A 20,057-nucleotide genomic window follows, 5' to 3' on the forward strand; every position below is an offset into this window, starting at 1 on the left:
AGCTGCCAACTATTCATAAGCAAATTACAACGCTGTAATTAGGAATTACGAAATAGGAATTGGCTTCAATTGTCATTTTAAATTTGAATTTTTTAAGTAGTTTCCCCATGCAGAAACCAGTATTCCAGTGTGACCGGAGACTACCTTTTATCTATGACATGAACCCTGGCTGGAGCCTGCGATAAAGAACAATTATTTTATATATCTACGAATATTTCCAATCTAGTCACTGTAACCTCTCAACTCGTCTTATGCCGAAATAAAATGTTTAATTTTACTAAAGTTTTCTACGTGTTAACATCAGTTTTTATGCAGTGAATAGTTAATAGTTTTTGAATACATCCAGGCCACGATTTCTCTACGACGCCGTTGCGATCACCGTTGCGCGCGCAGTGTTGAAAAGTGTGTTTGAAATATTAACGCTTTGTTTTTTCGGTACAGCGTCGGTCTTCAGCTGCTCGAATTTTCCCTTAATTACTTCTGTTTATTAGTTCTGATTTCCTCGTGGCCAATTGGGCATAGCATATACTTAACCATGGACGATTCACGCAGATCGATGGCGGGCAAGGCAAGTGTATTGGTGGTTTCAGATGGTGTTGCTTCCATTTCCCGGGGAAAGACTTCCAAACAATATTCAATTTTCATTGCTTAAACAATAGTCTCACTTCCAGCAGATCGATTCCCGTTGCTCAACGATGGCGACAAACGATGAGAGCGTCTCCATGTATTTATCCTTTGACGCGGAGGACACTCTGTCCAATGCCAAGTGGCAGTCGGCGCTGGTCACCCAGAGCAGCCAGTTCCTGGAGGTGCACACCAGCAAGATGGAAGTACACACAGATGACAAGGACCTCAGGCGCACTGTCCTAAAGGATCTACAGCAATTGACCATCGGCGAACCGGACCAGAATTCGCCACTTCGCCCATTTGACAAGAGCATTCTCAACCGGCACAACGCCCTGTGCTCCACTCCATCCAAGGACAATGCCTCGGCAGACACGCAGCCACCACAGATCTTGAACATGGATCTGACCCACATTGACGACAAGGAGAATACCCAGCCGGAGGGAGATAATCACACTGGCGGCGATAACTCGACATTGTCCAGTTCGGTGGACGTGACCGCCAATACGGTCAAGGCCAATACCCTAAAAACCGACGACGCTACCATGGACAATGTATCCTTGCAGGAGGCTCCCAAGACCCCAGCTCCAAGCCAAGTCTATCCCTTGAGTGCAAATGTAGTGCTAGAGAATATAACCGAAGGTGGGTTTATACTTTTGAAATATGATTGCTTTTATAAACATATACATTTACAGTATCCAACGAAGGCGTATCCATGCTGGTCTCGCCCGGAGAGGGCGAAAAAAAGGAGGTCGCCCAGGTCAACGAGGTAGTGAACGAAGTCTCCGAGCTAATTGCCAAAGCTCTGAAGATCTCCGCTGATTCTGTGAAGCCATCAGCCTCCAAATTAAAAGTCGAGGTGGGCAAGAAGAGGCAGTCTATGACCTCCGCCTATTCGGGGGCCCTACCGCGCCCTCGTCGCTCCTTACTGCCCACCACTACTACAGAGACGCGCACGTACTCCTTCAAGCAACGTATGTCGGTGGTGGTCAAGACTACGCTCAACAGCCCAGCTCGCAAGTTGAGTGTCGGCGGCGGTCTGGCGGTAAGCCGCCGCAGCTGCTTGCCCGTCTCCAAGCTAACAAAGGGCAGCAACAGAAGGTCGCTCGCTGTGTCCAGCGGCCGTACGCCCGAGAAGATCACCTCAAAGCCGGCAAAGTTATCGACAAGGAGCATTCCAGACACCGTCTTTAACTGCAAGCATTGTGGCACAACCTTTCGAGTGAAGTCACTACTCGATATGCATATGCGTATGCACGACCTGGTTGACAACGGACCCAAGACTCTAAAGCGTCAGAACACCCATCCGGTTGCTGCGGGAGTATCGAAGAATCGGTGCAAGTTCTGCGATAAGAACTTCGCACTGGAACGTGCTTTGCACATCCATCTAATGCAGAACTGTGACAAGATACCGCCATCCGAGAAGCGCAAGCTGCAGTTCACCGAGCTGAACCACGAAAAAAAGGCCCAGCTGCCAAAGATCGGTGCCACCAGTGGGACTAACCAGCCCATTACAATGACCCAGAAGCCACAGCACCGCATGAGCACCATTCCAAAATGGGGTAATTGATTAACTGACAAGCATGCTTAAGGGGAAACTCGAAAATACCACAAGAATTCAAACAACTCATGTAAAAACTACTTTATGTGTACGAGTTTCTTTTAAAGAGTGCTACCTAAAATATTTGTTACATGACTTAAGCTCTTATTTTCCATTTCCCAGCTCCCTCGAACGGAACCCAGTCCATGGCTCCACCCAGCGTAAAGAAAGTTCCCAAGAGCGTTGCGCATGCAGGCGTTTACCGCACTCCAACAAAGACTGTGCCCTGTCACATCTGCAAGCAGTCTTTTAAGAGCATACTCGAGTTCACAAACCACAGTCTGACGGTGCATGCAAAAACCCAGCTAAAAGACCAGAAGATGACCGGCGGGGAAGACGCACAGAGTGCTCAGGATTAAATCAAACGATTCGTGTGTAGCCTAGTCTATGTCTAAGTTAAATGTACTTTAATCTCTCCCAGTTTAAATGCACGTTTACATAATCACTTGCTCTTCTTTTCGGGCGGTGGCTTCATGTCCACACCCTCGGTTTTGATATCCAGAGGTCCCGTGGCATTGTTCATTTCGGAGGCATTACCAGGTGCGTTCAGTTCATCGCCTGCGGGTGGGGGCTGCTGGAGATTCTGCAGCATGGGCGGTATGGGTGGGGGAAATTTACGCAAAAGCTCTGCCAGCAACATGTCCACACGCTGCTTCTGGAACAGCGTGCCGCTATTCTCATCCTTCGCTGAGTTGGAGTCCTTCTTATCTGACTTGGACTTATCTGACACTAAAAATGATTTGGTTGATTAGCAAACGATTATAATACTAAGGAGCATTTACGTACAAACTTTGTTGGAAGAAAAGTCCCACGTGTAACCCTTGTTTGGATGGTACCGGGCGTAGCTGCTAGCCTCCTCGAAAGCGGATTGCAGGTTCACCACGGTGTTGAGCTGCAAAACAAGGCGATTAACCAAATGAATCGGGTTTCCGGCAAGGGCTACTTACTATGCGGGCATTGATGACGTTGGCAAGATCAGGCGCCTTGTAGACGGTGCCTCCGATGATGTAGTAGTCGGCTATCGGCGTGGCCTCCGAGGGATTATGTCGGTGTTGCTTGCGGATCACATAAAGAATAGGTTCCGCCACATGCAGCAGGATGTATTCCAGGCCGATCATGTTACTAAACGTTAAAGGCGATTAAATTGAGTCAGAATAAAAGACAGGACACCTACTGCAGGTGCTCCGGACCAAGTCGCTGCATCCGAACAGTCTCGTTGTTGCACATGTGATCGTAGAAGGGATTCGACTTGCGGCAGAAGTAGTCCATGACGGTCTGCGGGCTAAGGGTGGCCATCATCTGGGTGTCGTGCCAGGAGAGGCGCAGATGGTCATTGGTCATCTGTCTGCTGGCCATTGTGGATGGGGATGTGGATGCACGTGCGCCTTATTGGGATGTGGCGGTGGGAAGTGGCTGCAATGTTTTATCGCTTGGCAATGACCACGACTAATTTGTGGGTCAATGGCGTTGAGAGAGCTTCTTTTTCCTATTCCTATTCCTAGCGATCGCTTTGTTTACAAGCTATTTTCGGCCGCACGCTGACGATTGGAAACTGTCGCTGGCAGTTTTTTGATTTATTTGTTGTGTAATAATTAATTTAGCAGGCCGTGGTGCACGCTGCTCTCGCTCTGCCACCTCCACGTTACTACTGTAAGTGTTTTGCAGATTTACTGTCCTTTGTGGCGAGCTCTTATTGTGTTTTCTACTCGTGAAGTGCCGTGCGCTCGCTAAAAAACCGATTTGTTTGTTATTTTCGCTTGGTCGACTGCCCGCACTTCGCAACACTACTCCCAGTTGGCCCGTGTTGGACAGTGTGTGCGACGCGCCAGGTGGCAACGCTTTGTTTGGGGCGGAAAAGAAGAAGCAGCAGGGGCAGCGTCTGCGAAAAAGTTTAAAAATAAACAAATTCCGTTTTAAATCAAACTGATATTCAATTTTCCGGGCGCGCAGTCAAATCGTAGCAGCCCTCACACATACACACAAGAGAATCAGTTTCTAAAGCGAAATTTGTGCTCTCGCACGGAACTTGGCCCATTTCTTCGCGACTCAATCTCATAATTGGGAATCATATCAGTTCGTTCTGTTCACTTCGTCGTGGCGCACGGGATCCAGACGCCCAGCAGCGCACAGCTCTAGCAATGGTAACCACTCAGCAGTTATCTCACCAACTAGCAAATCAATAGCAACTCCAGAACCCATGTACATTGATTCACCCGCATAGCAGTGCCACCACCCACTCATCCGTGTACATAGTTCTGAACATTGCATATATACAAGCGCCAGTCAAGGTCGTACGATTCTCGGCCAGGCAGATATGTGCGTACGAAAATGTTCTTTTTTTACGCCTCACCTTGATTTTCAACTATACGATCGTGCGTGTGTGTCTGTGCTGTTTCCATGGCTGCCAGTCTTTGTTTATTCCACCTGAGATGCGTTTATTGCAAGTCCCGTGTAAATAACCGCCTAAGTGTTATGTGTGCCAGGATCAGTGTTGGGAAGGCCACGAGCGTCGTGTACCTAGTTTAGGTACAAGGTAGTTTCAAAAATATATATAGTATTAGCATAATGTCAAATTCAAAATATTCGAAATCCAACAAACTTTTTCGTATGCTGATAATAAGTGCATCATGTAAATATAAACAGTATTTATTATTCAGCTATATGGTTAAGGCAAATAAAGTTAGGTGGAAGTATTGCCCCAACACTGGTCAGAATGAACTCCGTTCCGAAACGACTCAATTCTGTTCTCTTCTAGATTGTCACACACTTTATAGGCGGATCCCTTCCAGATCCGAGGCACAGTCCGTTTCAGCAATATGCGCTACATAAAGCCGGAGCCGTACTATGAAGTAATCGAGCAGCAAACCCAATCTCTTACAGCCTCCGAACCAAAGCTCAAGAATCAAACATACTAACCATCTACCATTTACAGGGGCTTCCTCCATTTAATGTCAGCGGTAGCCCTTTCAATGTGGTACCCATTCACAACTACCCGGAGCTTATGAAGGACACCTGCGCCCTGATCAATGCCGAGTGGCCGCGATCAGAAACGGCACGCATGCGCTCCCTGGAGGCCTCCTGTGACAGCCTGCCCTGCAGTCTTGTGCTGACCACCGAGGGTATGTGCCGTGTGATCGCTCACCTCAAGCTCAGCCCGATCAACTCCAAGAAGAAGGCCTGCTTCGTGGAGTCCGTGGTGGTGGACAAGCGGCATCGCGGTCAGGGATTTGGCAAGCTGATCATGAAGTTCGCCGAGGACTATTGCCGCGTGGTGCTAGACCTTAAGACCATCTATCTGTCCACCATCGACCAGGATGGGTTCTACGAGCGCATCGGTTACGAGTACTGCGCACCCATCACAATGTACGGGCCGCGTCACTGCGAGCTGCCCAGTTTGCAAAATGCCAAAAAGAAATACATGAAGAAGGTCTTATAGACGTCAACGCCAGTAGTAGTGGGCTTGGCTAAATTGGGCCAGCCCGATCAGACAGTGGCAGTGAACTAGTCAAATTGGCAAACGCTTGAAATTCTTTACGGGTTTTACCTGCCAGCAGCTGCTCCGAGCCATAACCTGTGGATGCCAGGCAGTCTGCCAAGTGCATGTGTGATTGCCTCCTTAGCTCTGGCAAATTGCAAAGCGGCTAAAGCTTTTGATTCCATTACACCGATAAGCCAACCATTCACCAAGCGCTTGTGTTGATTTTTAAATATTACTTTCCGCATGTATTTTTTAAACTTTTTGGTTCTTTTTGTATGACAAAAGTGGCCGGGCTGTTCGGTACATCTATAAGGCTAATGTTAACCTAATCCTAACTGTTTAGCAATTATAATTTGTTATAGTTTTGCTCAAGTGTGTGCATAATTGTTCCTAGACGGAACTTCTACCTGCCTGCAATGATGATTATGCATATGATTATGATAATAAGAAGCTCAAGTATCTTCCAACGAAACATAGCAAATAGACATATCGAGCCTTAGCATTAAGCACTCAACCAAGGGCAATAACTTCCAATAAAACGTGTAGCAACTTAAGTTACCATCATTCTTGTTCCTGGGCGGAAGTGGCGACAACGGAAACGCGCGTCTGGCAGCATGAGCGATGCACTGCATCCATTTGGCCGCACATGACAAGTTCAAGTTCACGGCGACGACATCTATAGATTGATGTTGTTTTTGCGCAGCCAAATTTGACGGGGGCTCGGTGCCCAAATGGTTATTGCCCGCCCAGCAAACGTAATGCTTTGTTACAGAAATAACCCGCAGTGATGTAAGGCACACAGAGATCTCTCTCCGCTGCCAAAAATCTCTCTCTGTATGGGACCATGCATCCGTTGACTATGACTTGGGTGTGACGCCTCTCGCGCCTCTCCGACAGCGGAAGCTGTTGATCGCTGCTGGCTTGCCCGGGGGTACGGTGATCTCTTATGGTTACACATTTTTTAAATACCTGCCCGGCGTTTGGTGCGACAGGTGCTAATGTGGCGACATTCCGATTGGTCGCGCCAAAGCGATTCCGCACGTAATTGCTATTAAATTCGGATCTTCTAAAATGGAAAGTTTTATTGTGCGCTCACAGTACATACGGATGCGGGTATGTATACATTTGGCGAATTATAGAGGACTACGACAGGAATATCAAATTAAATTTGTACGTCTTCAATGATCAGCTGCAATTGGTCACAATCCCATTGGATGATGGATAATTTTAGGCACTTTTAGGGCTTTTGCCAATGCCGCAAACCTTGCGGTAGTGCTCCGGCTGCTCCAGGCTGTCGATAATAAACTTTCCCAGGTCGTATTTGGACACCAGACGACCGGGGGCCTCGTCGTGCTGGATGGTATAGGCGGTGGCCGGCTCATCGGCGATGTGCGGCGGCAGAATGGCAATCCAGTCCAGGTCGCAAGCCTTGGTCAGGTCTAGCATGCGCTGGTGCTCCTCGTTCAGGCGATGGAACACAGCGGGCACCTCGTTGAGCGGACGCAGCAGAAACGAGGACATGACAATTGAGAATTTAGTCAGCTTGGCTTCTTTCATGGCCTTGATGAGGTTCTCAGTACCGCGGGATAGCTCCGTGGTGGCCTCCAGTTTGTTGCGGGTGCCTAGGATGACGGCCACCGCATCCACGCCCTCGATGACGCGCTGCACATCCTCGTAGTTGGTCACATCTCCCTTGACCAGTTCAACTTTCGACTTGAATCGTTCTGGAACTGTCTTTTCGCTCCGATATAGCAACTTCACCGACAGACCTGAAAAGAAGAATACGGTTTAACTGGCGGTTTCCGGGTATTTTGGTGTCACCTACCCTTCAGCAGGGCGTGATCGACGGCACACTCGCCGGTCATGCCGGTTCCTCCAATAATAGCAATGCGTTGCATAATTCGGCTGATTCTTTAATTCGCGACGATTTAAATGCGTTTAGTTCAGTAGTTGGCAAAGTGCAGTTCCACCTGTGATCCAGGTGCAACTTATCTATCAAAGTTCCAATTCGCAAGTGATTCCAGCGATTGCTCGCATTCTCACCTCACCCGTTACAATAAATATACAGTGCTCTTTCTATAAAGTGAGCACTAACTTTTGTGAAGCTTTTGTAGTTGCTAACAAGATATTTCAAATGTTCCGTTTTTTTATTAAACTGCGCTTTATTTTTTTTTTGTCTTGTATTTTTTTTTTGTCTTGCTGCAGATAATCTTATTTTGGTTATTGTTCACTGCTTCTAGTGAGCACTGTACTTGCGAAAAAAAATTGTATATAGATTATTGTTAGGCATAATGATAAGTATTATCATGTGTGGCGATAACAATTTTAATTACAAACGCTTCTGGTCATTTGTCATGGTGATTAATATTAAATTATAAATATATTTGCGAAAATTAAAATTAGGGCGGTGTTTCTCAGTCTGGCAGCCCTGCCACTTGGTTCAGTGTTGTAATGTGCGGCGCAGTTGAAAGTTAAACCGCCAAGTCGTTACGCCTGCGATTCCGATTCCTCGGAATACGGATTATCTGCGGGATTCTTGACCCGTCTTAGTGTTATTCCCAGCTTCAGTTCACTGAGGAAGTCGGTGGTCACCGGCTTACGTTCTGGACGCGGCTTGATGCCGCTTATGGTGGCCGCCTTCTGATCCACTTTCTGCAAGAATCGGAGTGGGATTAGATTTCCAATTTGAATGGTAGGCTATTTATAATACCTTCAGTGTAACTCCCTGTCGAATGCTCTCCAAGAACGCATCCCTCGGGTCTCCGCCGGAAGAGGCGGCAGGAACAGCCTTGGGCTGTGATTTCTGCATTGGAGGCGGTGGTGGAACGCCGGCCATGCCAGTTGGTGGAGGCGGCGGTGGAGGAGGAGCGCCTCCCGCACCTAAAACTGGCATTGGAGGCGGTGGCGGTGGAACACCTGTCGATGCCGGTTGAGGCGGTGGCGGTGGAACACCTGCGGGTGCCGCATGTGGCGGCGGAGGTGGAACTGGCACCGGGGCACTACTAATCTTAGTTTTCTGCGCTGGCAGTGGTGTCATGTAGGCAGCCGAAGATCTAGAAGTCGGCTTGGTTGGAGGAGCTGGCGGCGGTGGCTTGGCCACAAACGCATACTGCACCGGAGACACAGCATACGGCGATCCGTTGGAAATCGTCGAGTTTGTATTAGGCAATATAGTTGGCTTTGGTGGTGCTGGTGGTGCGACGCGCATTGAGCCCACTTTGCGTTGCGGTGATATGGTGGCGTACGTTTCATTGGCAACCTTTGGCGCTGCAGAGGGTCTCACCTGACGAATGTCAATGGCCGCTGGATATCCATGTGTGTTCTTCGCCATTACCGCCGACGGAGGTGGCGGAACCATAGGTTTGATACTCTGCTGGGGCTGAACATGGACGGGTATCACAGTTCCCACCTCTGCCGGTCTAACATGAGTTGGTGCAGCCGGTGTAGGAGCAGGTAAGTCCATATCAGAGATATCCACAAACCGCGATGTCAGCGAGGCGTAGTTGGAGTAGATTGGTGCCTCAGCTGGCCTCGAAACATTGGCTATTGGAGGTGGAGGTGGTGACGCCGGAGGAGTAATCTGGTTATTGGTGGAAATAGTGGCATAGAGCAGCGGCCTGGTCTGATCTTGAGCCTTTGGCTGGGCCTGATGATCACTTTTTGGTGGCTTAAAAGGCAAAACGTTATATTAACAGATTTCGCTTTACTTCAAGACCTACCATCCAAGTAAAATTGGAGTGAATGATCTTCTTGATCACTTCTTGCCGTCGCATGTCGCTGATGTCCGCCTCGGTAATGCCACGCTCCATCATGTACTTTCTCAGCACCTTGTCGTTGGAATCGGCATTTAGGTCGAAGGCGTTTCGCGTGCGATCTCGCGTCACATCGCCGGAGACGTGCTGGAAGTTGACTGGTCCGCTGATCTCGTACTTAGAGCCCTTGTTGCTGACCAAGACGCTGGTGGCGAAGCTGGGACCCGCCAAGGCCACCGAGGGCGGAGCGCCCGCATACCTGTCCAGGCTGTTCGAGGAGGAGGAGCTCTTCATCCCGTCTAGACTGGCGTTTATGCTCACGTTGTCGGCGTAGTGACGAGGTGGACGAACTGCAGGCGGTGGATGTGCAAAGGCGTCGCTGCTCACTTGCATAGAAGGCGGCTGAAAGGAAAAGAAACGGCTGCGTTCAGGACAACTGTAGACAACATCAAGGGCTCTTTCGGCTGATGAAGCTGGCAAGATGGGGTGCTGCGGGTTATTACCACCCAGTAACCGGGTCTCTTAGCGCTTCTTATTATGTCATAGACATAGGCGCGTCGCATAATAGCCGGCAGACGGTCGAGATCATCGGATAAATTGGCCTTGCGCAGGTACAACTGGAGCATTTCGTCGGTACCCTGGCCCCGCAGATCAAATGTCTTGCGAAAGTCAATTGCATTGCCCTCCAGTTGGCGAAACTCCACGGGCTCGGATATGTAGGCGTATGTGTAATCCTCCATCGAACTGGAAAAACGGATACGTAGTTGGTAGCTGCGTTAGTACGGCTGCAAAGGAGGTGCCGCCCACTGGCTTTGTCTTGGATCTCTCCGCGTAGCCGACGTGCGTCCACTGTGCCCTGCGGCATTATCTAGTCCAATTTGCCGATAAGAACTGTTAGCGCAACTTGGGCTTTTATCAATTTCGGATTCGGATCGCGGTTGGGCCTTCACGGAGGTGACTCATTGACGGTCCCAGTCACCAGTCTAACAGGCTAACAGGGTAATAATAATCGAAAGCCCGTCGAAATGAGATGGTGGTCTAGAACGGCAGCAGGCAGCGGCGAAGAGCAAGGATCAATTACCGTGTACACCTGGAAGAGCTGTGTGCAGGGATTCTCCAAATGCTGAACCGGATCGGCAGGTGTTTGAACGGCACGGAGAACCTGGTGGGACTGATTAACGGCGGCGGTATGCCCTGTTAGGCACTGCGTTTACTCATTTACTCATTTCGCGAAGCGTCTTATCTGAAACCGAAGCACCGAATGCAGATAACTGGCGGCCAGTAATCACCTGGGCCAACTACGCCGACTCCGACTCCGACAGCCTGAGCCAAGGGAAAACATAAACAAATGGCGTTAACTACATTTTGTTCATTTCGAAGGTGGTCTACGAAATGCGCCTTGGCTGTCAGAAGTCTGCATGTTGGGTAAGTCCAAAATTAGAGAATTTTGCTAATGACTAATGTGTGCTGAAAGCGGAAACGACTCCATAAATCGTTTTTATCGCAATCTAAGAGACAAAAAGAACCTAGCAGATAAATTATAAATCATTATATTTCTTAAAGTTTATGTTTAAAATGTATTCAAAACCCAAGTTCTTCAAAATTAATGATCAATAGCCTTCCACAAACCCACTCAAATGTTTACCATTGATATCTACTTAAATTTGATCTTATTTTGGAAATTGAAATGTAAAGCAACTTAAGGACTTCCATTATTATAATTAGCGTACGATATATTTATAATATTCATCTTTTAAGCTTTGTTCTCAGGTTGTTTAGGTTATAAGAAGTTAGAAGAACTGAATAGGATTTATTGCCTTATAGTACATTTAAATAGTTCCAGATTTGTTAGGAACCCTACAGAGTTGTCCGTTGGCATGGAGTTTACTGTCAGTTGAGCCAACTTTCTTTCCACCAACGGAGAAAGCAAATCCCATTTTCCTACTCATCAGCAATCCAAACGTTTCGTAAAATTTTCCGAAAAATTATTCCTGCGAAGGAAACATTTCAATTTTGTAATCGTTTTGAATTTCGCCAACTTCCGTTGCGCAAGCTGAGTTACAAAAACTTTAACCCACGCTTTTGAGAGTTTAAACGGGCTTGCCAAGACCAATTTTCTGCAAAAGCTTCGCGATCGGACAAACTAACCAGCCATGAAGGTCAATGTTTCGGGTGAGTATACTCTGGCTGAGATCGAAGTCGAGCTGGACTCGCAGTTGACGCCGGACGACCTGCAACCCGGAGCCACAGTGCTGGCCACCAACGAGAGTACTGGCGGCTTGGAGCGGATTGTCAGCCATGAGGAGCTGTCCAGATTCTTCGTCGTGGCGCCAGCGAGCGCCATCCCAATGCCCACGGATGTGGTAGTGGAGCGGACACTGGCGGATCCCGCATTCAAGCAAATCTTGCAGGAGGCCGATGGCAAGAAAGATTTTGATCCCCAGGCGGAGCAAATGAAGATACGCGACTTTTTGGCCGGGGTCACCAGCAGCAAGATGACCACTGAGCAATCGGTCTTCCATGGTATCCGAATAGATCCACTTTAACGGATAAGTTTTATAGTATACTCTACATTATTTAGGATCTCGTTTCAGTTCCTCGGCGGCCACTGGCAGCCGTATGAAGTGTCCGCAATGTTTGGTCCATTTCGATGCTGTGGCCTTCCAAAACCATTCCTGTGAAGGGAAGCCGGTTGAGGTGGCGGCGACACAGCAGGAGAAACCCCTTCTTGTCCCGACTGTTGCTGCTCCTCCGGCTCCGCCAAGCAAACCAGGTAGCGAGCGAGTGATCCTCGAAAACCAAGTGCGTCTGCGCCGTTACATCAAAGATGAGATGAAGTACGATCTGGCCACAGGCATCGATAGCTCGCGCGGCAAGAATACAGCCAAGGGTCCCAACGAATGCACCATGTGCGACCGCAAGTTCGTCCACGCCTCTGGGTTGGTGCGACACATGGAGAAGCACGCCCTGGACTTGATCCCTTCGCAGACCAGCGAGCAACCCCATACTATACCGGCTGCCGGACTCTATGTGGTGGTGAAGTGCAACGCCTGTGGCCGCATCTTTTATGATCCGCAAGTGGCCTTTAGGCACGGCGTTATTCACGATTCGGAAGATCCAACGTTGAGTAAAACTCCAAAGAGCCAAATACCCTCCGATAAAGCAGATTTCAATGAGCTGCTGTTGGAAGGCGAGATGCTAATAGCCAGCGAAGCACCTTTTGCAGCGAGCCAGCTATACACCAACCGACCGGAGAAGGAGAGGTTCACCAGCCTGATCTTGGGAAGCGTGTTGCAGTGCGAGTTCTGCGAATACATTTTCGCTGACATAGCCGAGCTGCTTGTCCATTCGGCCTCCCATGTGGCGGAGCGGCGCTTTGAGTGCACCGCCTGCGATATTCAGATGAACACAGCCAAGGAAGCCAGCATCCACTTCCAGACGGACTGCGTATTCATGCGCGAGGCAATCAGGTCGCTAAATGTCACGCTTAGCCGCTACTTTGTGTGCAATGTGTGCGAGCTCAAGTTCGCCAACACGGATCTGCTCCAGGAGCATCGGTAAGCTGATAGTTAGTAAGTGAATTTTAAAGGATGCGATTACTCTCTGTACTAGGTATACCTCGTATCACTACTTCCCTCGCCTCTGCGAGAATGGCAAGAAGCTGCTGCTGCCCTGTGAGTTTTGCGACATCAACTTTGAGTTCGCCCACGAGATTCTGGCGCACAATGAGGAGAAGCACCTCAATAAAAAGAAGCGCGAGAAGGAGACGCGCAACACGGGCGCCGGACGAATGCGTCAGTATCTGTGCGACATCTGCGGCAAGTCGTACACCCAGTCAAGCCATCTGTGGCAGCATCTACGCTTTCACCAGGGTAGGTAATACAGTATTACATATAGTCTGTGATTGTAATTGCTCCTTAAAGGTGTCAAGCCCTTCGTTTGCCAGGAGGAGAACTGCGATCGGAAGTTCACCATTCGCCCAGATCTGAACGACCACATTCGCAAGTGCCACACGGGCGAACGTCCATATCTCTGTCTGGTGTGCGGAAAGCGCTTTCTCACCGGATCCGTCTTCTATCAGCACCGGCTTATCCATCGAGGCGAGCGGCGATATGAGTGCGAGGAGTGCGGTAAGCGTTTCTACCGCGCGGATGCACTCAAGAACCACCAACGCATCCACACCGGAGAGAAGCCGTACAGCTGCCTCTTCTGCACCAAGACCTTCCGTCAGCGCGGCGACCGCGACAAGCACATCCGAGCGCGACACTCCCACTTGGATGCAAACTCGCGTCTCATGATGCAGATGCAAAAGTTCCAACTGGAATCGGCCGCGGCTCAGAAGGCACAAAATCATAATCCCGAGCAGCAGGAAATGGATGTTGCCGATGGTGCCAACTCTTCGGATGTGCCCACCGGCTCGGGATTCATGCCGTCAGAGCCTGGCGACATGGAGATGCAGTATAACATTATGCCGGAGCAGCAGGAGGAAATGATGTGTGTGCCAATCGACGAGGCTAACAACAGTTTTTTTATGTCGCACTACATGCAAGCTGTTCCCATGGAGGAGGATGGTTCGGGACAGCATATAATCGTCTTCGAGGAGCCAGTCCAGGATATGGAAATGATGACCATTTTCGATCCACAGCAGGTGGGTGAGCCAATGCAGGAGCGCGTCGCGCCCATCTTGCAGGCTGAGGAAAATGCTAGGGTGGTGGTTGTCAAGAACAATCCAACTCAGCCGATCTTTTCGGATACCTATATGTAAAAATCAAATTCGAATTTAAATAAACCGGCATAAGAGAAGAGCTCCCAGAATGATCACTTATCGAGTGGGCCTTTAAAACAGCGTTGCCATGTAGTCTCTCAACCAGCGGTGCTAGACATTCGATAATCGCTTCGATCAATCGCCGAAAATATCGATACTGCCACCCCCAGGTCTGTGTGCCATCGCTAGTTCCTTTTCTTTTCGAATTTCTCGTGGAAAACGCCAACATGGGTTTCGCTACTCTCTGGTACTCGCATCCCCGCAAATATGGCCAAGGCTCCCGATGCTGGTAAGAATTGTGTAGCCCGTTGCCTGGCGCACCATTTGGTGTACAATTTGTTTAAATGCTTGCCCCGTAAACCCGTATTTTGCACGATTTTTGCTTGCTCGTAGAAAGTGAGGTTATTCCCGACCCGCTTTTTTTTTTAACGCATGGCGTCTTCCAATTTTTATTGCTGTATTGTCAATTGTTTAATGTTCCAAGTGGCTTTTGCCCCCGGTTGAGTACGGAAATACGTGTTTAAACATCTAGAACAGTTTCCTTAATTAAGGGTGGCCAAAGTAAGAGCTGCGCGAGGCAAACGGAGCCAGTTCCGAATGGATTTGGTTCAGCCGAGTGCAGCGACAGCTTTGCTTTAATGAAAACTGTGCCATGCTCTGGAGATTCTCTGATGGAACCGATGTAACCTAATATACCATCTCATTTTAGCCGTGCCTGCTCTAACCGCCACGGTCTGATCCGCAAGTACGGCCTGAACATCTGCCGTCAGTGCTTCAGGGAGTACGCCAACGACATTGGCTTCAAGAAGGTGAGTCCTCCATCCGCAGACCGCCGTAAACTGATTACTAATAACCTTTGTGTTTCAGCTGGACTAAATGTCCTCTTCGCTTTTTGGCACGCGTTAATCGCGTCTCAAAGCAACACCATTCGGCATATTAATGTAATGAGTCGCCGGTTCTTGGGGACTCAGTATATTAGTATGCCAGCAGCAACAAGCAGCAGCAGCAACAACAATAATCATTTGGGGATTTAAGCAAGAACAAAGCAAGCACATTGAAGCATGGATTCCATAGTAATCTCTAAGCAAGTAACCAGAATGGCCAACAACACCACAGAATTCCAACAGTTACCACCTTCCGCGAAGGATCTTTGTTACAACACTAGTTTGTTTAAATCTCCGTCTGATTAAACCCATAACAAGAAACGTATTTAATTGTGTCATAATTTGAGCCTGTATCTAGCGGGCATCTGTTTGTGTCGTAATTCGAGCATTCATCATAGTGGGCATCCTCGCATTTGTGTTGATGGATGCCGGAAAAGTGTGCATTTCCTTGTTTTTGAACTGCAGTGCGATCAGTCAGTCAGTCTGTGTCACCTAATAACATATTAGGTCGCTACCAAAACAATTGCAACCGGTTTGCAACGATGGAGACCGGGTCATCTCATCCCCAAACTTCAGCTCTCTTAGCATTCAAACTTCATTGTTGTGTTTCGCCAGTTGCATAAAGGCTTTTGATGCCAAGCGGTCTTTAATGTGATATGCAAAACTGGCGGGCCAATGACCGCATTTTATATACCATTTGTAGAAAATGTTTGCCCCTATCACCATAAATAGCAAACGGTTACCGCTCATATTGGAATTGGGTTTTAAGCATATGTGCAAAATACTGAATGAGATTATAAATTATTACTCATGCATAGCGCAACAGTATATCTTACAAAATGACTACATCTTGGTTTTTCTTATTTTTGATAAGCTAAAATGATTCATCATTAGTTATTTTATATTTTATACATATTCACGTGGAAAAGTCTTGGATAAATATTTTCTTCGAGTGAATAAAGCTCTATCAAACTTGCAATCTGCTGTCGACAACGAAACGATGGTGCACAATAAACCAAAGTGCATGATCTGTGTGTAAGCCAGCATGATTCCCACGCAAATGTGTCAGTCATGAACGTTTATTCACCTCCTTAATTGATGGTGTCCTTTTCGAAAGCCGGAAGCAATCTCCTGGCTGTTGGCCTGCATTTCCTCATTTCTACGACAGTGGGTTAGTGGTATGGTATCCACACCGAGGTAGCCCACCAGTGCAATGGTAGCCCATTATTCCGAGAGCCGGGCCAGAGTGAAAACCAGTTTGGGGCGCTAAAGAGCGGGTCAGCCCCCGCTTAAGCTCTCTTAGCTGTTTGTGTTTTGTCTGCTGGCTTCGCTGCCGAAATTCGAGGTAGCAATTTTGCACATTCGCCAATTGGGCTTGGGAGTCTGAAGCGGTCGCTTGGTGTCTAAACAACGTAGTCGCGCTTGCCCAACCCAGTATCACCTGAATTCCATGCAAAGATGAGTGATTGAGTGAGTGTGTGACACAAACTGCAGTGATTCCAACGGAAAGGTCAGTGGCTCAGTGAGCATCTGAGTGATCCGCAGTCGCAATGAGATTGATCTGGCTGCAGCTCCTGGCTGCTGGGGGAGCTCTCTACCTGGTAATCGGTTGTGCAACGGCCGCCAAGGCATCCACAAGCCGCGGAGTTGCACAATACAAGCTCCCGCTCCCTGCTCCATTGCCAGACCACGAATCTGTGGCCACGAATTCAGGCGCGGATCAGGCTACGCGGCAGCAGCAGCAGGGTGCATCTAACCAGCGGAGGCGCACTCAGGTCGTGAGGCGGCGCAGGCCCTCCTCTACAACAACTTCATCCACCTCCACCACAACGACAACCACATCAACAACCACAACAACGACGACAACGACAAGTGAGTGTCCAGTAAACTATAGTGGTCCAATAATAAACTAGACATGCTATAGTTATATTGGCTATATGGCTGCGATCTTAGATCGCTGCAACTTGTTCGAAAAGCCATGCAAACTGGTCGAAGATGCTGGCACTGACCTAGCTTTTTGGTTTCGACCATAAAGATTGAAAGTGGTAATGCGAACACAGCCACAAAAGTGACAAAGAAGTTGTCTGGGAAAAGGTCATCTAGAGTCCATCGATAGATGGAATGCCCTTTGTATAGCTTCGTATATAGGATCTATATACCGAGATGTTCTATCATAGTTAAGATGACTTAGCCATTCGGCCACTTGGACAATCAGAAAGAAACCGAAGATTAATTGCAAAAATGCAGATAAATAGTTTTGCCTTGGATTCGCAGTTTCATTATTCTGACCGCAATGGTGTATTCAAATTGTGAATAAAACCAGATATACCCGTTTGGGATTCGTTAACGTAGTTAACCATAGGTGCATGGGTTAGGTGTAGAGCGTTGATAACTGGAGCACCGGAGCTTTCGAATCGGCTACGGCTGCACCAGGAGACCTTGGCTAAGTTCGAACTGGAGAGACAGACGCAAGGCCACGAATTATTGGGGCCTAGGCCTTTGGTAATTTGCATGATCATGTTCACTCGGCTATAGAATTTTCGCCTCTTTTTTGACCTGGTCGGGTCTAATTGAATTAAAGGTGCTTCTCCATTAGCTGCTTTTATGAGCTGGAAATTTAAAGTGCGTACCATCTGTTTGCTCTCGAGAAGATCTCGTTAACTCGGGGGTAATGATCTGGTGAACATGGCAGTGCTCGCGGGTGATTCACTTGCGTCCACTTGCTGTTGCAAGCAGCCAAGTACATAATTGCGTTGGGAATGGGTCTATGCCTATGGAGTGGGTGGGAATCGTTGGCCAACAGGCTGCGCTCCACCGGCAATTGTTGATCCATTGTTGGCCTGGCTGAATAATGAAACAGAGGTACAAAAAAAAAAGCCAAATCAAAGGCTGTTTATGAGCGGCGGGAACTGCGCTTTACTTGACGTGTAATGTCTGCTATTTGGAGCAGAAACACTAATGGCCATTAAGCACACTGGTAACCCGCTTTCCACATCCAAACCCCAGCTCCGCGTCCCAGCCTGGCCAACGGCTTCAACTTCTTTAATCGGAACTTCTGGAGCTTCGGCCAGCAGAGTCTGGTGGCAGTGCGTCCGCCCACCAAGCAGCCCCATCCGCCGAAGAAGTTCAGTCCCAAGGAGGAGAAGTCCGGCCAACGTAAGCTGGCCAAGACCACTAGAAAACCGACGGAACAGCGGACTACTGCAGCTAGTCGAAGCACAACGACCACCACCCAGAAACCCACTACGGATGGACCCTTCCGCATTGCACTGCCCACCCTGAACTTTCCGCAGGACAACAAGGGTAACAGCAGGGATCAGCAAACGGATAAGGAGAAGGGCAAGAGATCGGCGGCCGAGCTTCGTTTGCGGTTTGATTGCCCGCGGGAGAACGAGGTGAGGTTCCAGCTGTTCCCCAAGATCTGCAAGACGGATCGGGATTGTGCCGTGTGGCAGAGGGATGAGCTGTGCTGTGATATCTTTGGAGCAAGCAGCTGTGTCTCTGGGGTTCCCAAGCCTCTGGAGGAGGCTGCCCATGCTCGTAAGTAGATTTACTCTTCAGTTACTAGATCACCATTCATTATATTTCATTTGCCAGCCATTCTGGGCTTGATACCTCGCAAGTGTCCCAGCAGACCGCTGGCCGAGCTCTGGTGGGATGTACAAGAGTGCTCCACGGACATGGACTGCTGGCCACGGGTCTGTTGCCCGGATGGGCGTAGGAGGTACTGCCGCACCTCGCAGCCCGAGTTGGAAACAGCTCCTGTGCCAGTAAAGCGATCCTTCGACTACCGTAAGTTACCACTTTCCCGTATGGTAACAGAAATCGAGCTTAACCTGCCACTTTTCCAGTTACGGAGTACCTGGAGTGCACGGCACCGCCGCCGCCTATCTTCGACCTCCATCCCAAGGCGTGCACCTCCACCTTGGACTGCTTTCCGAACGTGTGCTGCCAGGAGGCGGGACTGCGGCACTGCCGGCCGCCCAAGAAGTCCGTGCTCACACTGATGGCCAACTTCCTCAACGTGGACTTTGTGAAGCGACTGGCCCAGAACATCGTTATCAAGTAGGGCGCTCCGTGAATTTCCCACTATTTTCAACGTGCGTCGAGCACCTTCGACAGAACCATTTGGAAACCGCCGTGATATCTCGCCCGTGTTTGTTTGGCCACGCTGATAACCAAAAAGAAGACATGCCCAACCCCACACCTTTCATATATTTACACATATATATGTACCCATACTGCGCACCCCATTCGATACCCCGTAATCCTCCATTAATTAATGTCCACCTAGCCTAGTATTAGACATAAGCTGCATTCGTAGGCTAACAGAGTAAATACAATTTATACGAACCATAAACTCGAATTTGGTGGCTCTTCCTCTGAAGGTCCGAGGTGGAGGTCTAACGTAACCCTACGCCTAGGTCACTTCCACCGACTGCCGTGGGGCTCTGGTTCTTGACTTATTTCGGTGGCATTATGTTTATATGTCGTGTTCTTGCACTTCTGTGTTAATTACGCTCTCACATTACTTCTAAAACTATACGTACGTTCACTTGGGCACTTTTGCGCTATAAACGAGGCATTTCTCCAAACAGGCTGATCAGTAATAAGTCATATATTTCTATGAATCACGCTAATAATGGAATCTTACATGAATATAACATACATGGATTCCCAGCATATGTTATGCCCATTCGTTCGTTTTCAATTCGATAGGGATATTTTTTCTAGAGCTAACATACTTTAATATAGTCAATCCGATAGTGGCTATATTCTCACGCCCGCTACTGTATTCGTATCTACAAGTCATAAGTTCAAACCGCTGTGCTTTGAAACTCAATCCCCAGTCGCTTGAGAAGTGAGGCATCTCAGATTACCATATTGCTCAACTGAATTTAATGATATGTACATACATATATGCACATTGTGGAAAGCACTTGACCATCCGATT

At 48.5% G+C, this 20,057-nt stretch overlaps 8 protein-coding genes across 12 annotated transcripts; 5 read left to right on the forward strand and 3 right to left on the reverse strand.

The window, feature by feature from the left end:
- Positions 1–276: 276 nt before the first annotated feature.
- On the forward strand, positions 277–2,669 carry LOC122622328. Of its 3 annotated transcripts, none has more exons than XM_043800708.1 (4): positions 277–568; positions 660–1,266; positions 1,320–2,186; positions 2,348–2,669. In XM_043800708.1, exons 1-4 carry the CDS (start codon positions 536–538, stop codon positions 2,581–2,583), a joined length of 1,743 nt encoding a protein of 580 aa, XP_043656643.1. In that variant the 5' UTR covers positions 277–535; the 3' UTR covers positions 2,584–2,669. The 3 variants fall into 3 exon arrangements, with proteins under 3 accessions (XP_043656643.1, XP_043656645.1, XP_043656646.1); XM_043800710.1 differs by having other exon boundaries at positions 672–1,266; XM_043800711.1 differs by having other exon boundaries at positions 278–568; positions 675–1,266.
- Positions 2,615–3,947, reverse strand: LOC122622333 (mediator of RNA polymerase II transcription subunit 6). The gene is made up of 4 exons (XM_043800717.1): positions 3,399–3,947; positions 3,172–3,346; positions 3,011–3,116; positions 2,615–2,953 (listed from the first exon to the last, which is right to left on the reverse strand). The coding sequence occupies exons 1-4, from the start codon at positions 3,578–3,580 to the stop codon at positions 2,667–2,669; spliced, it is 750 nt and encodes a 249-aa protein (XP_043656652.1). The 5' UTR covers positions 3,581–3,947; the 3' UTR covers positions 2,615–2,666.
- A 136-nt stretch (positions 3,948–4,083) lies between these two features.
- LOC122622337 (N-alpha-acetyltransferase 80) lies at positions 4,084–6,256 on the forward strand. Of its 2 annotated transcripts, XM_043800720.1 has the most exons (3): positions 4,084–4,365; positions 4,980–5,073; positions 5,157–6,256. In XM_043800720.1, exons 2-3 carry the CDS (start codon positions 5,041–5,043, stop codon positions 5,658–5,660), a joined length of 537 nt encoding a protein of 178 aa, XP_043656655.1. In that variant the 5' UTR covers positions 4,084–4,365; positions 4,980–5,040; the 3' UTR covers positions 5,661–6,256. The 2 variants fall into 2 exon arrangements, with proteins under 2 accessions (XP_043656655.1, XP_043656656.1); XM_043800721.1 differs by lacking the exon at positions 4,980–5,073 and having other exon boundaries at positions 4,088–4,365.
- Positions 6,257–6,758: 502 nt separating this feature from the next.
- LOC122622336 (flavin reductase (NADPH)) lies at positions 6,759–7,758 on the reverse strand. Its single transcript, XM_043800719.1, has 2 exons — positions 7,528–7,758; positions 6,759–7,471 (listed from the first exon to the last, which is right to left on the reverse strand). The coding sequence occupies exons 1-2, from the start codon at positions 7,598–7,600 to the stop codon at positions 6,930–6,932; spliced, it is 615 nt and encodes a 204-aa protein (XP_043656654.1). The 5' UTR covers positions 7,601–7,758; the 3' UTR covers positions 6,759–6,929.
- A 181-nt stretch (positions 7,759–7,939) lies between these two features.
- On the reverse strand, positions 7,940–10,795 carry LOC122622327 (formin-like protein 20). Of its 2 annotated transcripts, XM_043800706.1 has the most exons (5): positions 10,536–10,795; positions 9,958–10,198; positions 9,422–9,856; positions 8,413–9,369; positions 7,940–8,354 (listed from the first exon to the last, which is right to left on the reverse strand). In XM_043800706.1, exons 2-5 carry the CDS (start codon positions 10,192–10,194, stop codon positions 8,190–8,192), a joined length of 1,794 nt encoding a protein of 597 aa, XP_043656641.1. In that variant the 5' UTR covers positions 10,195–10,198; positions 10,536–10,795; the 3' UTR covers positions 7,940–8,189. The 2 variants fall into 2 exon arrangements, with proteins under 2 accessions (XP_043656641.1, XP_043656642.1); XM_043800707.1 differs by lacking the exon at positions 9,958–10,198 and having other exon boundaries at positions 10,536–10,790.
- Positions 10,796–11,279: 484 nt separating this feature from the next.
- LOC122622325 (testis-specific zinc finger protein topi) lies at positions 11,280–14,257 on the forward strand. The gene is made up of 4 exons (XM_043800704.1): positions 11,280–11,977; positions 12,036–13,011; positions 13,067–13,326; positions 13,378–14,257. Exons 1-4 carry the CDS (start codon positions 11,608–11,610, stop codon positions 14,217–14,219), a joined length of 2,448 nt encoding a protein of 815 aa, XP_043656639.1. The 5' UTR covers positions 11,280–11,607; the 3' UTR covers positions 14,220–14,257.
- A 95-nt stretch (positions 14,258–14,352) lies between these two features.
- Positions 14,353–15,428, forward strand: LOC122622338 (40S ribosomal protein S29). The gene is made up of 3 exons (XM_043800723.1): positions 14,353–14,508; positions 14,929–15,028; positions 15,087–15,428. The coding sequence occupies exons 1-3, from the start codon at positions 14,447–14,449 to the stop codon at positions 15,093–15,095; spliced, it is 171 nt and encodes a 56-aa protein (XP_043656658.1). The 5' UTR covers positions 14,353–14,446; the 3' UTR covers positions 15,096–15,428.
- A 147-nt stretch (positions 15,429–15,575) lies between these two features.
- On the forward strand, positions 15,576–19,361 carry LOC122622330. The gene is made up of 4 exons (XM_043800713.1): positions 15,576–16,975; positions 18,110–18,643; positions 18,701–18,895; positions 18,955–19,361. The coding sequence occupies exons 1-4, from the start codon at positions 16,654–16,656 to the stop codon at positions 19,170–19,172; spliced, it is 1,269 nt and encodes a 422-aa protein (XP_043656648.1). The 5' UTR covers positions 15,576–16,653; the 3' UTR covers positions 19,173–19,361.
- The last annotated feature ends 696 nt before the right edge of the window (positions 19,362–20,057 follow it).

Source organism: Drosophila teissieri, chromosome 3R (genome assembly GCF_016746235.2).
Source record: "Drosophila teissieri strain GT53w chromosome 3R, Prin_Dtei_1.1, whole genome shotgun sequence".
Lineage (NCBI taxonomy): Eukaryota > Metazoa > Arthropoda > Insecta > Diptera > Drosophilidae > Drosophila > Drosophila teissieri.